Source organism: Antennarius striatus, chromosome 5, assembly GCF_040054535.1.
Source record: "Antennarius striatus isolate MH-2024 chromosome 5, ASM4005453v1, whole genome shotgun sequence".
Taxonomy (NCBI): domain Eukaryota; kingdom Metazoa; phylum Chordata; class Actinopteri; order Lophiiformes; family Antennariidae; genus Antennarius; species Antennarius striatus.
Genome location: NC_090780.1, coordinates 16,560,782 through 16,575,201, shown reverse-complemented (window position 1 = coordinate 16,575,201; position 14,420 = coordinate 16,560,782). Strand labels below are relative to the sequence as shown.

The 14,420-nt window shown below is 38.9% G+C and overlaps 2 protein-coding genes across 2 annotated transcripts; one reads left to right on the top strand and one right to left on the bottom strand.

Moving 5' to 3' along the window:
- Positions 1-1,932: 1,932 nt before the first annotated feature.
- LOC137595880 (acidic mammalian chitinase-like) lies at positions 1,933-4,582 on the top strand. Its single transcript, XM_068316239.1, has 11 exons — positions 1,933-2,057; positions 2,181-2,210; positions 2,306-2,507; positions 2,641-2,697; positions 2,769-2,934; positions 3,187-3,311; positions 3,392-3,515; positions 3,593-3,775; positions 3,866-3,985; positions 4,080-4,218; positions 4,305-4,582. Exons 1-11 carry the CDS (start codon positions 2,033-2,035, stop codon positions 4,568-4,570), a joined length of 1,437 nt encoding a protein of 478 aa, XP_068172340.1. The 5' UTR covers positions 1,933-2,032; the 3' UTR covers positions 4,571-4,582.
- Positions 4,583-5,141: 559 nt separating this feature from the next.
- Positions 5,142-13,816, bottom strand: LOC137595601 (sodium- and chloride-dependent neutral and basic amino acid transporter B(0+)-like). Its single transcript, XM_068315814.1, has 15 exons — positions 13,766-13,816; positions 11,895-12,039; positions 11,366-11,497; positions 11,017-11,178; positions 10,794-10,908; positions 10,567-10,699; positions 10,148-10,288; positions 9,305-9,440; positions 7,578-7,670; positions 7,364-7,489; positions 7,118-7,236; positions 6,856-6,955; positions 5,948-6,057; positions 5,358-5,525; positions 5,142-5,270 (listed from the first exon to the last, which is right to left on the bottom strand). The coding sequence occupies exons 1-15, from the start codon at positions 13,814-13,816 to the stop codon at positions 5,142-5,144; spliced, it is 1,860 nt and encodes a 619-aa protein (XP_068171915.1).
- Between the last annotated feature and the right edge of the window lie 604 nt (positions 13,817-14,420).

Genomic DNA, 14,420 nt, shown 5'->3' with positions numbered 1-14,420 from the left:
CTCTCTGTTGGCATATTCATAGATCTTAAAAAAGCATTTGACACAATCAATCATGAAATTTCAATCAATAAACTAAAGAGGTGGCGGCACGGTGGCGCAGTGGTTAGCGCTGCTGCCTCACAAAAAGGTGGACACAGGTTCGAGTCCCGCTCTGTGCGGAGTTCGCACGCTCTCCCCGTGTCTGCGTGGGTTCTCTGCATATTCATTTTGTACTATGCACTCTATTGCTATAAGTAGGGAATTCAAGCTAATAGAGAAGTGAAGAAGGGGTAGGATTAAATAAGCTTATGCTTCATCCTACTCCTTTTCGGGCATGTTTTGTGTATTATTATTATTATTATTTTTGTCTTGATTATTATTATTTTTGTCTTGATTATTGTTGTTATTCTGCACACATGTTCGAAATAAAGCATTCATTCATTCATTCATTCATTCATTCAATAATAATAATATCAAATAAATATGTTGGTTTAATATTTTTTCACATTTATTCTCTTGTGTGGCTTTGGGAATTAAATTATTTGCTTGTCTACATCTCATTTGGTGCAGATGGAAATATCAACACAACTATCAGGGATTAATCACAATAACTTTGCATATCTACAGGGAGTCTTCTGTCTCCTTTCTGCAATATGTAAAAAGTGCTCTACAAATTGTAGATATTACTGTCCCCTCACAAGTATATCGTCCTACTGAGAACACTAAAACTGAACCTTTCCAGATGAAGCATCAACAGCAGGTATTGACATAAATACAGTGTCACGCTGGGATCACCCTGTTGGTGCTGCCACCAATATGTACCTGAGACTGAACATTTATTCAGAGATGCTATGAATGCCATGCAAATAAAAAGGTTTATAGATGAAAAATAGATCCATTCAACAGCCTGTTTCTTGTTCAAATCATAAACTACTGATGATTAACACATATTTCCAAATGACAAGAGTAATTTTTGCTCCAACAATAGATTAGTAATATATAATTTGGAATAAGGCAAATCAAAGAAAACTAATGCCATCAAGGCGTCATCATAATAATGTGTGCAAATCCCTTAGCATTATGAAAAAACAACATCTGCTTATACTCAAGAAGGAGTGTTCCACTATTATGTTTTGACTTAGCCAGGACACAATCTCGAGTAAGTTTCTATGACATGGGTGTTTGGCAGACTTTCAGTGTTTCCAGTTTGGGAATATTGAGATAGCACAACAGTCCATGTGACACTACAATCACTAGACTGCAAGCACAGGCCAAAATAAACCCTTTTACATCGGAATACAACAAACAACAGAATTAATTTCATGGAAAAGCTAACAGTAATAACTGATATTGAACCATGTCTGCGAGTGATAAGGCAATATACCTGAGAAAGTAAGGGCAACTGAGTAAACTTCAGTATCAACCAACTTAACAAAACAGAAATTTTGCTGTGTAAGAACTTTGCCGTGTAAGTGGGCTCTCACAAAATTTGTCATATCAGAAAAATAATTTATTAGATTACTAGAGAACCTGACTAAAAGCGTTACTCCTTGTGAATCTGAATCGGATCTCTATGTCTTAAATCAAACCATACGCCAGATTACAATTATTAGTCTGAAAATTTTAATTAAAATCTTTCAAACAGATTATATTTAATTAATTAAAGACGTATTGGGAAATGCCATTCTTACAAAGTTAATGTTAAAAAAAAAACAAAATCTGTGACTATGAGTGTAAAATACGTTGTTAAACATAAAATACATCCAATTGAGGATGTATTTGAAATGAACGAGAAATTTAAAAACTTGCCAACAACAGTAACCTTGAAAATACCCAATTTAATTACTTCATTTCATTATCAAAAGTCACTTGAAGGTTATCAGAGCATTTTTCCAATCTAACTTGAAACTATTCTTGGACCAACTAACAAATGTGTTTGACATTTGAGTTTTCCTGAGTTGTCAAACCACATCAAACATATTTTGCAGATATGGAAACAAACTCAAGAGTATAAAAGAGTCTCCTGGACTCCTGTTCGTTGTACTGAGGCACCATGGGCAAGCTACTTATCTGCGTCGGTGAGCTGCACTTCCTATTCCTATTTAGTTTTTTAGTGTTGTTACTACACATCTTAACTTTACTTAATCTTGTGTATCTTGAGTACTCCTCACCTTTTGTGATTCTATATGTTCTCTCTGCAGGACTGGCTCTCCTGCTGCATGTGCAGCTAGGTGAATACATCCATTACCCATTCAGTGTTGGTTCACTCTGGTCATATATTTAATTTGATAGCATAATGTTGTGTAAAATGTTTCATATGTCACAGGATCATCCTACATCCTGTCCTGCTACTTCACTAACTGGGGACAGTACCGTCCTGGGGCAGGTAAGTACTTCCCTACCAACGTGGACCCATGTCTCTGTGACCACCTCATCTATGCCTTCGCTGGAATGGATGGCAACATGATCAAGACCTACGAGTGGGACGATGAGAAACTCTATGGACAGTTCCAGGCCCTGAAAAACCAGTTAGTATACACCGCTACTCATAGCGAGACTCTGGCCTTGATGAAAACATATATAAATAGCTAGAAGCATGCAAGCACAAAGACACACACAATAAATGTAAGAGGCTAAGGTGGATGTTACTGCTGTTTGCAGGAACAGCAACCTGAAGACCCTGTTGGCTATTGGAGGATGGAACTTTGGTACTCAGAAGTAAGTGATAATGGGGTGAACACGGGGTGTAACACGGATAGAGACCGTCTTAACTGTTTTTATGCGTGCAGGTTCACAGCTATGGTCTCCTCCGCTGCCAATCGTCAGACCTTCATCAATAGCGTCATCCATTTCCTTCGCCAGTACCAGTTTGATGGTCTGGATATTGACTGGGAGTACCCAGGGTCTCGTGGCTCCCCACCTCAGGACAAGCAGCGTTTCACTGTCTTGGTCCAGGTCAGTTCCTAAGCTCCTGGATATACAATTAACGTAGGTTGTAGGTAGAAATAGAAAAGATGCTATTCCTGTGGTGTTCCTTCCTTTACATATCTGTGCGCCCTAAACAGGCTTGCTCTTTTGAAAAGCTTATGCCAAAAACCCAGTCCAATACCTCCCATAGAGCTGGTTTATCCATAGCCATCAAATGCATCACTGGTTTAAAAATATGATAGAGAAACTAAATGTTTGTCTCTTTCTCTCTATTTGTAGGAAATGATGAGTGCCTTTGAGGCAGAGGGCAAAAAGACCAACCGCCCTCGTCTGATGCTGACAGCTGCTGTCTCTGCTGGAAAGGGAACTATTGACTCTGGATACCAGATTGCCCAGATTGGAGCGTAAGTGCTTGCACAGACAGATATATAGTTTAGATATGCTCAGATGTGTTGCTGCACACTGCTCCATGTCTGTTTGCCAGTGTGTTGGATTACTTCCACGTGATGACCTATGACTTCCACGGTTCTTGGGAGCACAATGTTGGTGAGAACAGCCCTCTGTACAAGGGACCTGCTGACCAAGGCGCTTTGATCTACTTCAATGTGGTAAGTGATGGTTCCTGCTGTGACGCATATATCATAAGACAACGGTCACTAATCTGTCCTGTGTCCCTTGTGAACAGGACTATGCCATGAACTACTGGAAGAGCAACGGTGCCCCAGCTGAGAAGCTGCTGGTTGGTTTCCCCACATATGGCCACACTTTCCGACTTGCTTCTTCTAACACGGATGTTGGAGCTCCTGCCAGTGGACCTGGACCTGCTGGACCTTACACACGTCAGGCTGGGTTCTGGTCCTACTATGAGGTTTGTTCTTCTTTTTCTCAATCCATTACCATCCATATAATGTCATGTTGTCTGTACATTGTAATTTAATATCTATCTTTCCCTTCTCAGATCTGCACCTTCCTGAAGCAGGGAGCCACTCAGGCATGGGACGCTCCCCAGGATGTGCCATATGCCTACCATCAGGGAACTTGGGTTGGATATGACAATGTGAAGAGCTTTAACATTAAGGTACAACTTTGTATATCATTATCTAAACTGTCGCCACTGTTAATCAAGTTCTGACACTATTTAATACTTTGGCCACCTCTCATCTGAACTATAGATCCAATGGTTGAAGCAGAGTGGCTTTGGTGGAGCCATGGTGTGGAGTTTGGATTTGGATGACTTCAGTGGCACTTTCTGTGGCCAGGGAAGATACCCCCTGATCAACACCATCAAGAGTGGACTGGGAACTGGAACATGTAAGCATTAATTAACCACATAACCACCTGTATCCAGTACATTGAGGTTGCTTCCCTTTGTAATATGCTTTCATTTTTGTTCCCAGCCTGCACTGCTCCTCTTCACCCCAATCCTCCAGTCACACCAACCCAGCACCCCGTTGTCCCTCCAAGCGGTGGTGGTGGTGGTGGGAGCAGTGGTGGCAGTAGCAGTGGTGGAGCTGGCTTCTGTGCTGGGAAGGCTAATGGGCTCTTCCCTGACCCAACCAACAAGAACCACTTCTATGAGTGCCACATGGGGCACACCTATGACCAGCACTGTGCTGTCGGTCTGGTGTTCGATGACAGCTGCAAGTGCTGCAACTGGCCATGAATCTGAGGTTTATATTAATTCTGGTTGTTCATAAATGAGGAGCTGGGTCAGCCATCATGTAACATAAGAACATTAAACTGAAACCAATTCAAGATCAGCTCTGTAACACCTGTCAGTGTTGAAACCTACATAAACACTTTAACAAGCAATAAGTCTCTGAAGATTTTGTGTGTTTTGTATTTAGTCATTCACACCATAAAACCACAGACAGTAAATGAAGTACTTAAGTTATTCAATGCATAATAATTCTAAACATTAAACATTAAAAAAAATATTCTTCCTGTAACTCTCTGTATACCAGGCACACAGATGAGCAGGAATAAAATGAGCAATGCAGTATGTGTAATAAGTAGATACACATAACTGACTTCAAATGCCAATCCAAATAAGATCCAGACAAAAACAAACAATTACATGTAGATATTGTGAGCGAAACATGTGGACACAAAACTGATAAAATATCTTACTGTTTTTAATTTTACATGCTTTAAATCAACATCAAATGAAATATATTTAATCAACTCAAATTAAGGGAAATAAACTACATTTTATTATGACACATAATTTTCTTTTACATTTGTTCATAATTTGTCGATAGTGTTATTCTGTGGCCACAGCGTTCTTCAGAGTAGCGTTCTCCTCGATGGATATCCAGGTAGGGGTGCCATTCCTCAGAAGGAGAACACAACAACTTCAGACGCTGCAGAAAGTATGGTACAGTTAGGTTCGTAAAAATGGGTGCACACCTAATTCTGCCTGAAAGAAGATTGAATGGTTCAATACACACCGTCCACAGGCTTCCATTGGCTCTCAGCAGCTTGTAGATGGCAACGACAGGGATCCAGATAATAACAAATACAATCATGCACCAGCCCAGAACTGTGCCCCAGACTGGGTACTGGATGTTTCCATAAGTGGGGGGAGCAAAGGTTACAAGAGACCAAACCAGAATCACCTGCACATAAAGGATTTTGGTGAGCATAATATCTATGTATGTTGTCACAGATGTCTCTCATCAGCTTCACCTTTACGAGCCAGAATTTTTTATTTGTATAATTTAATATAACAAAGTAATTGTGCTCTCTCTATATGAGGTTACTAATGTCTGAATCACTGGACACATTTCTGTTTATTTTGAGTCAACTCAACATATTACTCCTCAGAGATACAATAGAGAAAAATTATAAACACTTACTCAACATAACACAGCAAAGTTTTTTATTTTACTTCTACTTCAAGTTACTGACCAAATTACCTTAGGTATTTATGATGAATCAAGCTAAAACGTTTGTAAAACATTTGTTGTGAAGTAAGTTCAAAGACTAAAAAGCAATTGTAGAGGACACTATAAGGAAGTGAACACAACAGAGGTCTCACCAACACGATGCAGGGACTGACAAAGTACCAGGATACTTTGCACCATAGCCGGAAGTAAAAACCCTTCTTTCCGATCATCATCTCAATGTCTTCAATTAAGTGGTTGCTTCCTGAAATGCATGAGATCAGCATGAATATGTGGACAGCTCAAGTAAATCGGTCGACCACTTCTAGCAAAGGCTGTAAACATTTTCTATGAAATGATTTGGATGATTTTTAGAGGTGAAAGCCATCCTTAATTATCAATCAATCAACTTTTATTTACATAGTGATTAATCACATTGTCAGACATTTCAAAGTGCTTCAACAGAGAGAAAACCAACTGAACCATAAAGAGCAAGCATAAGCAACGGTGGCGGAGAGAAACTCCCTCATTGAGGAAGAAACTCCGGGCAGGACCCAGACTCTGGTGGGCAGTCATCCGCCCTGACCAGTTGGGTGAAAAAGAAATAAGCTGGGTATAGAGACAGGGCAAGGAATATAAACTACATACATGTTGGACCTTTACATATCCATTTTCCCAGACAAGAAAGTTTTAATGTTCACTTTGTTTGGTGTAAAAGTTGGCGATATCATGTAACATGTCAACAAGATCCATAAAAATCAAAATTAAGATTGCCTTCATTATATGAATGAATTTGTTCATTTTACATAGTACATAAAAAACATGACCCTGCAACATCTTTCATCTATGTCATTTTGCTAGTTTTAAAATTTAAAACCTAAATTTGAAACCTATTATAGACTTGCCAACTTTTGTTCATCATTGACATCAAAATATAGCAAAATAGGTTTTCACTTTCTGTAAAATGCATGTTCATGCACAGTTCCTTATGACTTGTAGTACTCAAGTCTACATTTCATACTTTTGTCCTGTGAAATTAACATAAGAGTTCTGTTAGTTTTACCGTATATGTAGATAAAGCCAATGATCTCCATGAGAGCCAGAAAAAGCAGCACCCATCCACTAGCAAACAGGTCGATGAGAGTTACCCAGTAAATTCCTGCCTAAATTCACACACAGACACGCACACACACACACACACACACACGCACACGCACACGCACACGCACACACACACACACACACACACACACACTGCAGGTAAGTACAACAATTATAATTACCAGATCGTGGTAATAAAACCAGTGCAGGCAGATTTACATTACCCTTGTGACCAATGGGAGACCCAGGAGGTAGATAATCAAACATGTTGTCACAGTTAATAAAGGACGTTTATTTTTAAAGATTTCAGGGAAGGCATCATACAGGCTGGTGACGATCACCTCTAATGTCAAGAACAGACAAGAATCAGTGAGCCCAGATGGTGGTTTAGAATAGGATAAATAAATCTAGATGAATGCCAATAAGTGAGGTGTGACTACAGTGCAAAAACAAAAAGGAGAACCTCTCACCTATTCCTGCAAAGAGAGAATCCAGGCCAATTATGAAAATCATTAAAAAAAACAGGACAGACCAAAGAGATGAAATGGGGAGCTGAGCTAAAGCATCTGGATAAGCAATGAATGCCAGGCCAAATCCTGCACAAAGGAAGAGAAATCAAACATTATGGATCAGGTAGCAACGTTTTAAAATATTTTAAAGTAAGTGGTGGTGTAGGTATCTGACCTTCCTTCACCACTGTTTCAACAGGCTTTCCAGAGATATAAGCCATATGACCAAGGATTGAAAAGACGGCAATTCCTGCAAACACACTTGTACCTATGAGAAGAGGACAATTGTCACGTAGACAGTCCATGACAAATCTCCTTCCTACAGATAGTAGATGCATATGTACCTTCCCAGGAAATAAATATGAAACTTTTCAGCCATAAAAGAAGTAATGACATGTCTTAACAGACTTTATTTAACAATAAATGTAAGAAGTAGGATGGACTATTTTTGCTAAAGATTAAATGGAGCCACGAGTGTATTTTACTATTGTAAAATCTATTCACTGTATAAAAAAGATGAAAGACATAACAATACAAAATGAACCATGAAAGACCTTTACCACCATCTGGTGGTTGGCTGCCACAGCCATTCTGCTATAGGCCTCCACTACTAGAGACTGATCATCAAGACACACTTAGGTCCTCTGTCCTCTCTCTCTCCTATACTTCTCTAAACTGAGCTCCTCTCTGCTTCTCGTCCTCCTCTGTGACCTCTTTCTCCACACCTTACTAACTCGACTTTTCCCTCTGTGCTCTATGCCCTCACAGGTTTTCTCAGGTTCACCCCTCCTTCGTCCATCTGCTGTGGACCTGCTCTTCCACGCCCACCAGTGTCACCCCTCATCTATCCATTGGCTGGGGTCCTGCTTCCTTTCTTCCTCCATCACCATCATACATTCATCCATGCAGCTGTAATAGCGTTTTTGTAATAACCAACTAGATGTTGGGGAACAAGGAGAGAAGACAACAACCGCAGCCTGACAGTCCCATCACTTCATGAACTGGATCAAAACTCCTAAGTCTAACCATTAAGACATTGACTCTGTCTGGCCTATCAGTCATTCTGTCTCTCTGTCTTTCCCTTTCTCTTGCCCTGTCCCTTCCTCAATTGTATTTCTTTTTCAACCAACCGGTCAAGGTGGATGACTGCCCTCCAGAGTCTGGGTCCTGCCTGGAGTTTCTTCCTCATTGAGGGAGTCTTTCTCCGCCACTGTCGCTTATGCTTGCTCTGGAGGGTTCTGTTGGGTTTCTCTGCCTGTAAAAGCCAACTCATAAATGCTGGCCTTTGTTAGCCCATCTCTCCACCGGAAAGCCTCTGTTCTATGAATGTGTGGGCTTGGACTCTTATCTCTTTCTTTGGATGTAATATCATGGTGGAGTCTTAATTTGCATTCACTGGCATCTTTAATGCAAATATATACAGTATATAACGTTCATGATGGATGGAATGTCGTCTCACGCATCATGATTGTGATAAAAATATTTGTCATCTGAGTTAAAGAAATTGAGGTTTGAACTAATAATTTTTTGGTTGTAATTTCCAAGGTGACAATGTTTGGCTTTGCATACATTAAAGCTCTTTGTGTTCTCTGTTATTCTAATTCCTACATTTCAGCTAGTTCATTTGTTTCCCACCCCTCTGGCTAGCTCTTGCTACAAAATCAACAAACTTTCATAGTCCTTATACAGAACAGTGGGGATGAATGAAGGCACAGCTTTTCTACCTGGAACAGGCTGTACAAAAGGCATTTTTAGCTTAATGACATTCTACCTTCTTTACTTGTTTCAGATGAAGAATTCCAGCATCTGTTCATGAATTCTTTCATTATCAGAGTTGTGAAGATGCAAAAATAAATTCACTTATTCAAAATTGTAAATGGAGAATTCTTGGTTTAGTCTTACCATGATTAATGAAGGTTACCAAAACTGTGTCCAGAAGTATGTTGTTGTGGAAGTGGTTATAGGAAGCAAGAGTCAAAACTCCACCCATGGAAACAGACAAGGAAAAAAATGTCTGACTTGCTGCGTCTTTCCAAACCTAAAATATGAGAACATATTTTAAGGGAAATTATAAGACATAATTCAGCTACCTTTGTTAGCCATGCTAGTGGTTGACTTTAGAAATAGCATTGTTGGCCTGTCAATGTGTCACCATAATGATTAAATTTGAGTTCTTATAAGCAATCATGGTTATCAGATGATGTATACTACTGATTCTGGGTAGACCATGACTCTTTCTGCACCTTTAATGGTGAGCGTGGTCCTGGCAATGTCAGTAGCTCAGTCCACTAAGTCTTGGTCTGGGGACTGGAGGGTGGTTGGTTCAAGACACACGTCTGACAAAAACATTTTGGAGTGTGAACTGGCAGTGGAGAAGTGCCAGTTCAGCTCTTGAGCACTGCTGAGGTGCCCTTGAGCAAGGTACCATCCCCCTTACAAATTGCTCATGGGGACATAAGATAAAGGAGCTGCTCTCCCTCTCATTGTATATTGCATGCCAACAGGCCCCTTGTGTGTGTCAGGGCCTGTACACACACACACACACACACACACACATACACACACACACACACACGAAACACATATAGACCATGAGTGGAAAACAGTGGTCTGTTAATAGATTTTGGTGAACAATTTTAAACATTATTAAACAGGGTGGAATGCAACTTCCTGCTAAAGTTTCCAGCTACAGTTAGACTTTCCAGGGCTGTTCTTCTTTGGCATGTTCAGTGAGTTGGTTCCTACCTGTCCCTCCATCAGCTTTGTCAGATTTGATTGGGAACCGATGAAAAAATTGATCCCATCTCCAGCTCCCTCTAGCGTTACACCTCTGATCAACAGGATCAAGATTGCCAAAAAAGGAAATGTAGCTGTGAAATACACAACCTAGAAAAGAAAAGAACAAGTTATAAATTCATACAGCCAGACACTGAACAATGCAAGGGCCTTTATTTGAATTACAGTAAAAGTTTATTGTGAGAGACAGACAAAACTAATTTTGAGTTTTGAATATAATCCGGTATAAATCATATTACCATTTCCTATCAAAATGAATCTATGAAAAATGACATTTCTGTTTACAGATGATCTTAATTCTTGTTATGGAGTAGCTAATGTTTCCAAACCACAAACAAGGACAAACTATGAGGTGTTTGTGGTCTTACTTTGCCTGAGGACTTGATGCCTTTGATGATTGATGCAGCAACAACTATGGAGCTCAGCAGCAGACAGAGGGCCAGGTGCCAGACTACTGGTCCTGTTTCATCAAGACCACTGGATCTCTGCAGAGCCACGTTACTGAGGAGAGAGACATCTTACAGTACAACCACAGCAGTTTGACCAGTGTGTATAACTGTATTTGCACTTGTTTACGTGGGTGTCTGATTCTTACTCCCAGTACTGTTCACTCGGTCTCTGGAATGGAACTGTGATGATGTTGGAGGAAGGACAGGTTGTGTTTTCCTGAGTCCAGTTGGCCAGTAAAACCCCACTTACATTGCAATATTCTGTAAACAGGAAAAGACCAGTACATAGATTGCATATTAGTCTATTTGATGGATATATTGTATACTCTAATGCAATCCCAAGGTGAAAAGTGATGAGTGGAAAGTAACCTATAGTTGTGACGCTGCATTTACTGTCTGCCCAGCTGGAGCAGTTAGACCATGGCAGAGGAAACTGGAAGGAGGCAAAAAAGTAGTACAGGCTGTAGGCGATGATGACGTTGTAGTAGAATGCAACCAACACTTTCACCACTAACATGGAAATGCCAACACCTGGAAAGGAGTAAAGATTATAAATCACTTATAATAAATGAAATCAATATAAAATATTTTACTAAATAAAGAAGTCAATCTTCCATTGTATTTTCTATAATATCACGAAAATTTTTATATTGACTTTTTGACTGATTTTTCCTCTTTGCCATCAGTGAATGGTCACATTTGCTCTCTTCAGACTCACCTTGCAGTATTGGCACTGCGCTCCATACTTTGATTAAGCTTTGGCTGCAAAACTGCCCAATGGCAGCTTCCAAGAAGAAAAGAGGAATTCCACTCAGCAACAACATCAGGAAATAGGGGATGAGAAAGGCACCTGATCACAGGGATATTAACAAGTTTTCATATACATTTGCTCACATTACTAAGCATAATAGAATTAAAATCATAGTGCTTGAGTCCTATTCTGTGCAAGTTTTTACATTTTCCCCAAGTCTTTGTGGGTTTTCTCAGCCCCTTTGGTTTCTTCCCACCTCCAAAAACATGCAGCCTAGGTGAACTGGTCGGTTCCAAATTGTCAGTAGATGTGAGTGTGTGTGTTTGTAAATGGTTGTTCGTCTTTCGTGTGGTTCGGCGATCCACTTGCAGCACATCTCCCCACCTCATGCCTGTAAGTCCGCTGGGACAGGCTCAAGCAACCCTATGACCCGCATAAGCAGAAAAAACAGTGTGGAAATGAAAGTTATGTGTAGACAACAATGATAAATACTCACCCCCTCCATTCTTGTAGGCTAGATATGGAAATCTCCAGATGTTCCCCAGGCCAATAGCATAGCCAATCATAGACAATAAGTACTCTGCTTTGTTCGTCCAGTTTCCACGCTCAGGATTCTCATCACCTTCAACCACCTGTGATTCCTGCTAAAAAGATTTTTTACCTAGTAAATCTGTGTAGTTAAAGTAATTAACTTAGTAATACATAATGTTTAAGTTGACACTATTGGGTCCTGTTGAATTTATTTGTCTGTCAAAGCGCTTTGAAATGTCTGCTGATGTGATACAAATAAAGGTTGATTTAATGATTGAGTGACTTTTGACAGTTATGCATTTGATCATTTTAGTACAGAAAATAATCAAATAAATGAGACATGACATTTAGTACAATAGTAATAGAGTGGCTCAATTATTTGCTTTTTCCTGTTAAAAATACATTTAAAGCTATGATTTATTGGTTTGTATCCTAAAGCAGAGCCAAAGGACTTTTTCAGCAGCAACATTATACCATTAAGTAAAGCAAGTGAACGACTAAGGCATGTAGATTGATGCAACACTAAAGGATGAAACACAGGACACAAAATAAGATTTTTAAAAGGACTGCTCTAAGCTACAGTGCAGGTAAAGAGCTATATGTCATTGCATCTGATTTCTGATAGCTGGTCAGTTACCACTGACCACAGTTGACACTCTTGTGGCAAGCAATGTCTATAGTAAGTGATCAGTGTGTGCTCATGAATGTCACTCAGCAGAAAGATGTTTGCATCCAGCCCTCCTATAGTTTTTTTAAAATTTATTGATATTAGTTTGTTATTCTATTGGAATTTGATTAAAATTGGACAAAACACCCTTTTTGGGTTTGCATATTCTGTTTAGTGTTAAGACTCCCCTTCATCTTATCATTGGCATAGTAAGAAAGGTTTCAGACTGAAAGTGGCATCTGGAAAATAACAAGGTATTAACATTAAGAGTTGTCCATGCTGCATTCAACTTAAAATCATTATTTGACTCATATCACAGTTTATGTTGTGATTTTTAAGAAAACAACATTATGTATATTTTATTGAATTCTTATTAATTATGCTGTGTAATAGCCCACTGTTTTGTATCATTGTCACTCAATGTTATCACACTAACACTAGCAGCTAAAACCGGCACCATCAGCAGATGTGACAAGATTTTATCAGCAATTTCTGTGAAATTAAATAATCAACAATATAACATTTTGAGAAAAAAAACTTGTAATAGCTGCTCCAGTTAACCTGATGCATTTTAAATCATATATTTTTGTTACCACAGGGATAAAATCACTAATAATTTCAATTAACAATAAGACGCTTGATGAAAACGTCCATTTTCTTTATTTTAGTAATTAAAAAATTAGGAAGAGATCTGAAACACTTTATGAAAGAAGTATGTTTGTCTGTAGCCTGAAAATAATTCCGTTTCATGTTCAAAGACAATTCAATCCTTCTTCTCAAAGAGAGCAAACTGTAATGACTCTGAAACACTTTTCTCTATTCACTTATTCAACAGGTTAAATTGTTTAAGCTGTAATTTCAATGTATTATCTTTCTCTTTGACACACACAACACAAAGGATTTATACTAGAAGAAAGCTTTTACAGATGGCTTTGTAAAATACCAGTACTAAAACTAAAACTGACACTATAGCTATCTGTAACTCTATTAAGTTTTGTAATTGCTGTGCTTGCTGCGAATTTAAACATCTACTGTAATTACAAACAAAGAAATAAAAGTAGTCCAACATCACAGTCAATGATGTGAATATGTAATTTCTACATTGTGATTAATGATGTTCCTTAAGTTACAAAACTGAATGAGAGTACAAAATGCATCTGCAAACCTACCTGATCAACAAGAGATGCAGGATCCTTGGAAACGTCCGAGGCATTCAACATCTTGTTTCATCTGTTTCTGATGTTTCTGTCAGAGGAACTTTGAACACGTCACAAAATGCAAACAATGTGAACCTAACTCATCTGCGCCCTTAGCTCACTAATGCATCAGGAAATTAATTTGTTATTTAAAATGATGAATGAAATCTGAAATATTTACGTAAAAATACTGTTTCTTTTTGTCTTGGATCCACTATTAACAACTGTAACAGTTACACCAAATTTTAAAACGAGTTAATGTTGTTTGCCTTGCTTTTTATAGTTAGTATAATTCTGCAGAAGTAGACAAGCATGTCTGAGACAAAGGGGGGGGGGGGATAGAAGACAGAGAGAGAGAGAAGGAGGAGAGGGAGTGTGTTTCACCTCATTTTGTCACATTGTTTTTTAAATGAGTTTAGTCTCAATGGGGGATTATTAGTGTAATACTTTATTATCATGACTTACTTCATCTTCATCAACATTCTGCAGCCGAAGTGGACACGATTCTGGAAACACTGTTTTGGTTGTTTATAAATGAATGCATTTTTTCGATGACAAATAAACTCTAGTGTTGATTGGAAGGCTTATTTTTTTGATACGAGAAAGATGTCAGGATAGACAAATAGAA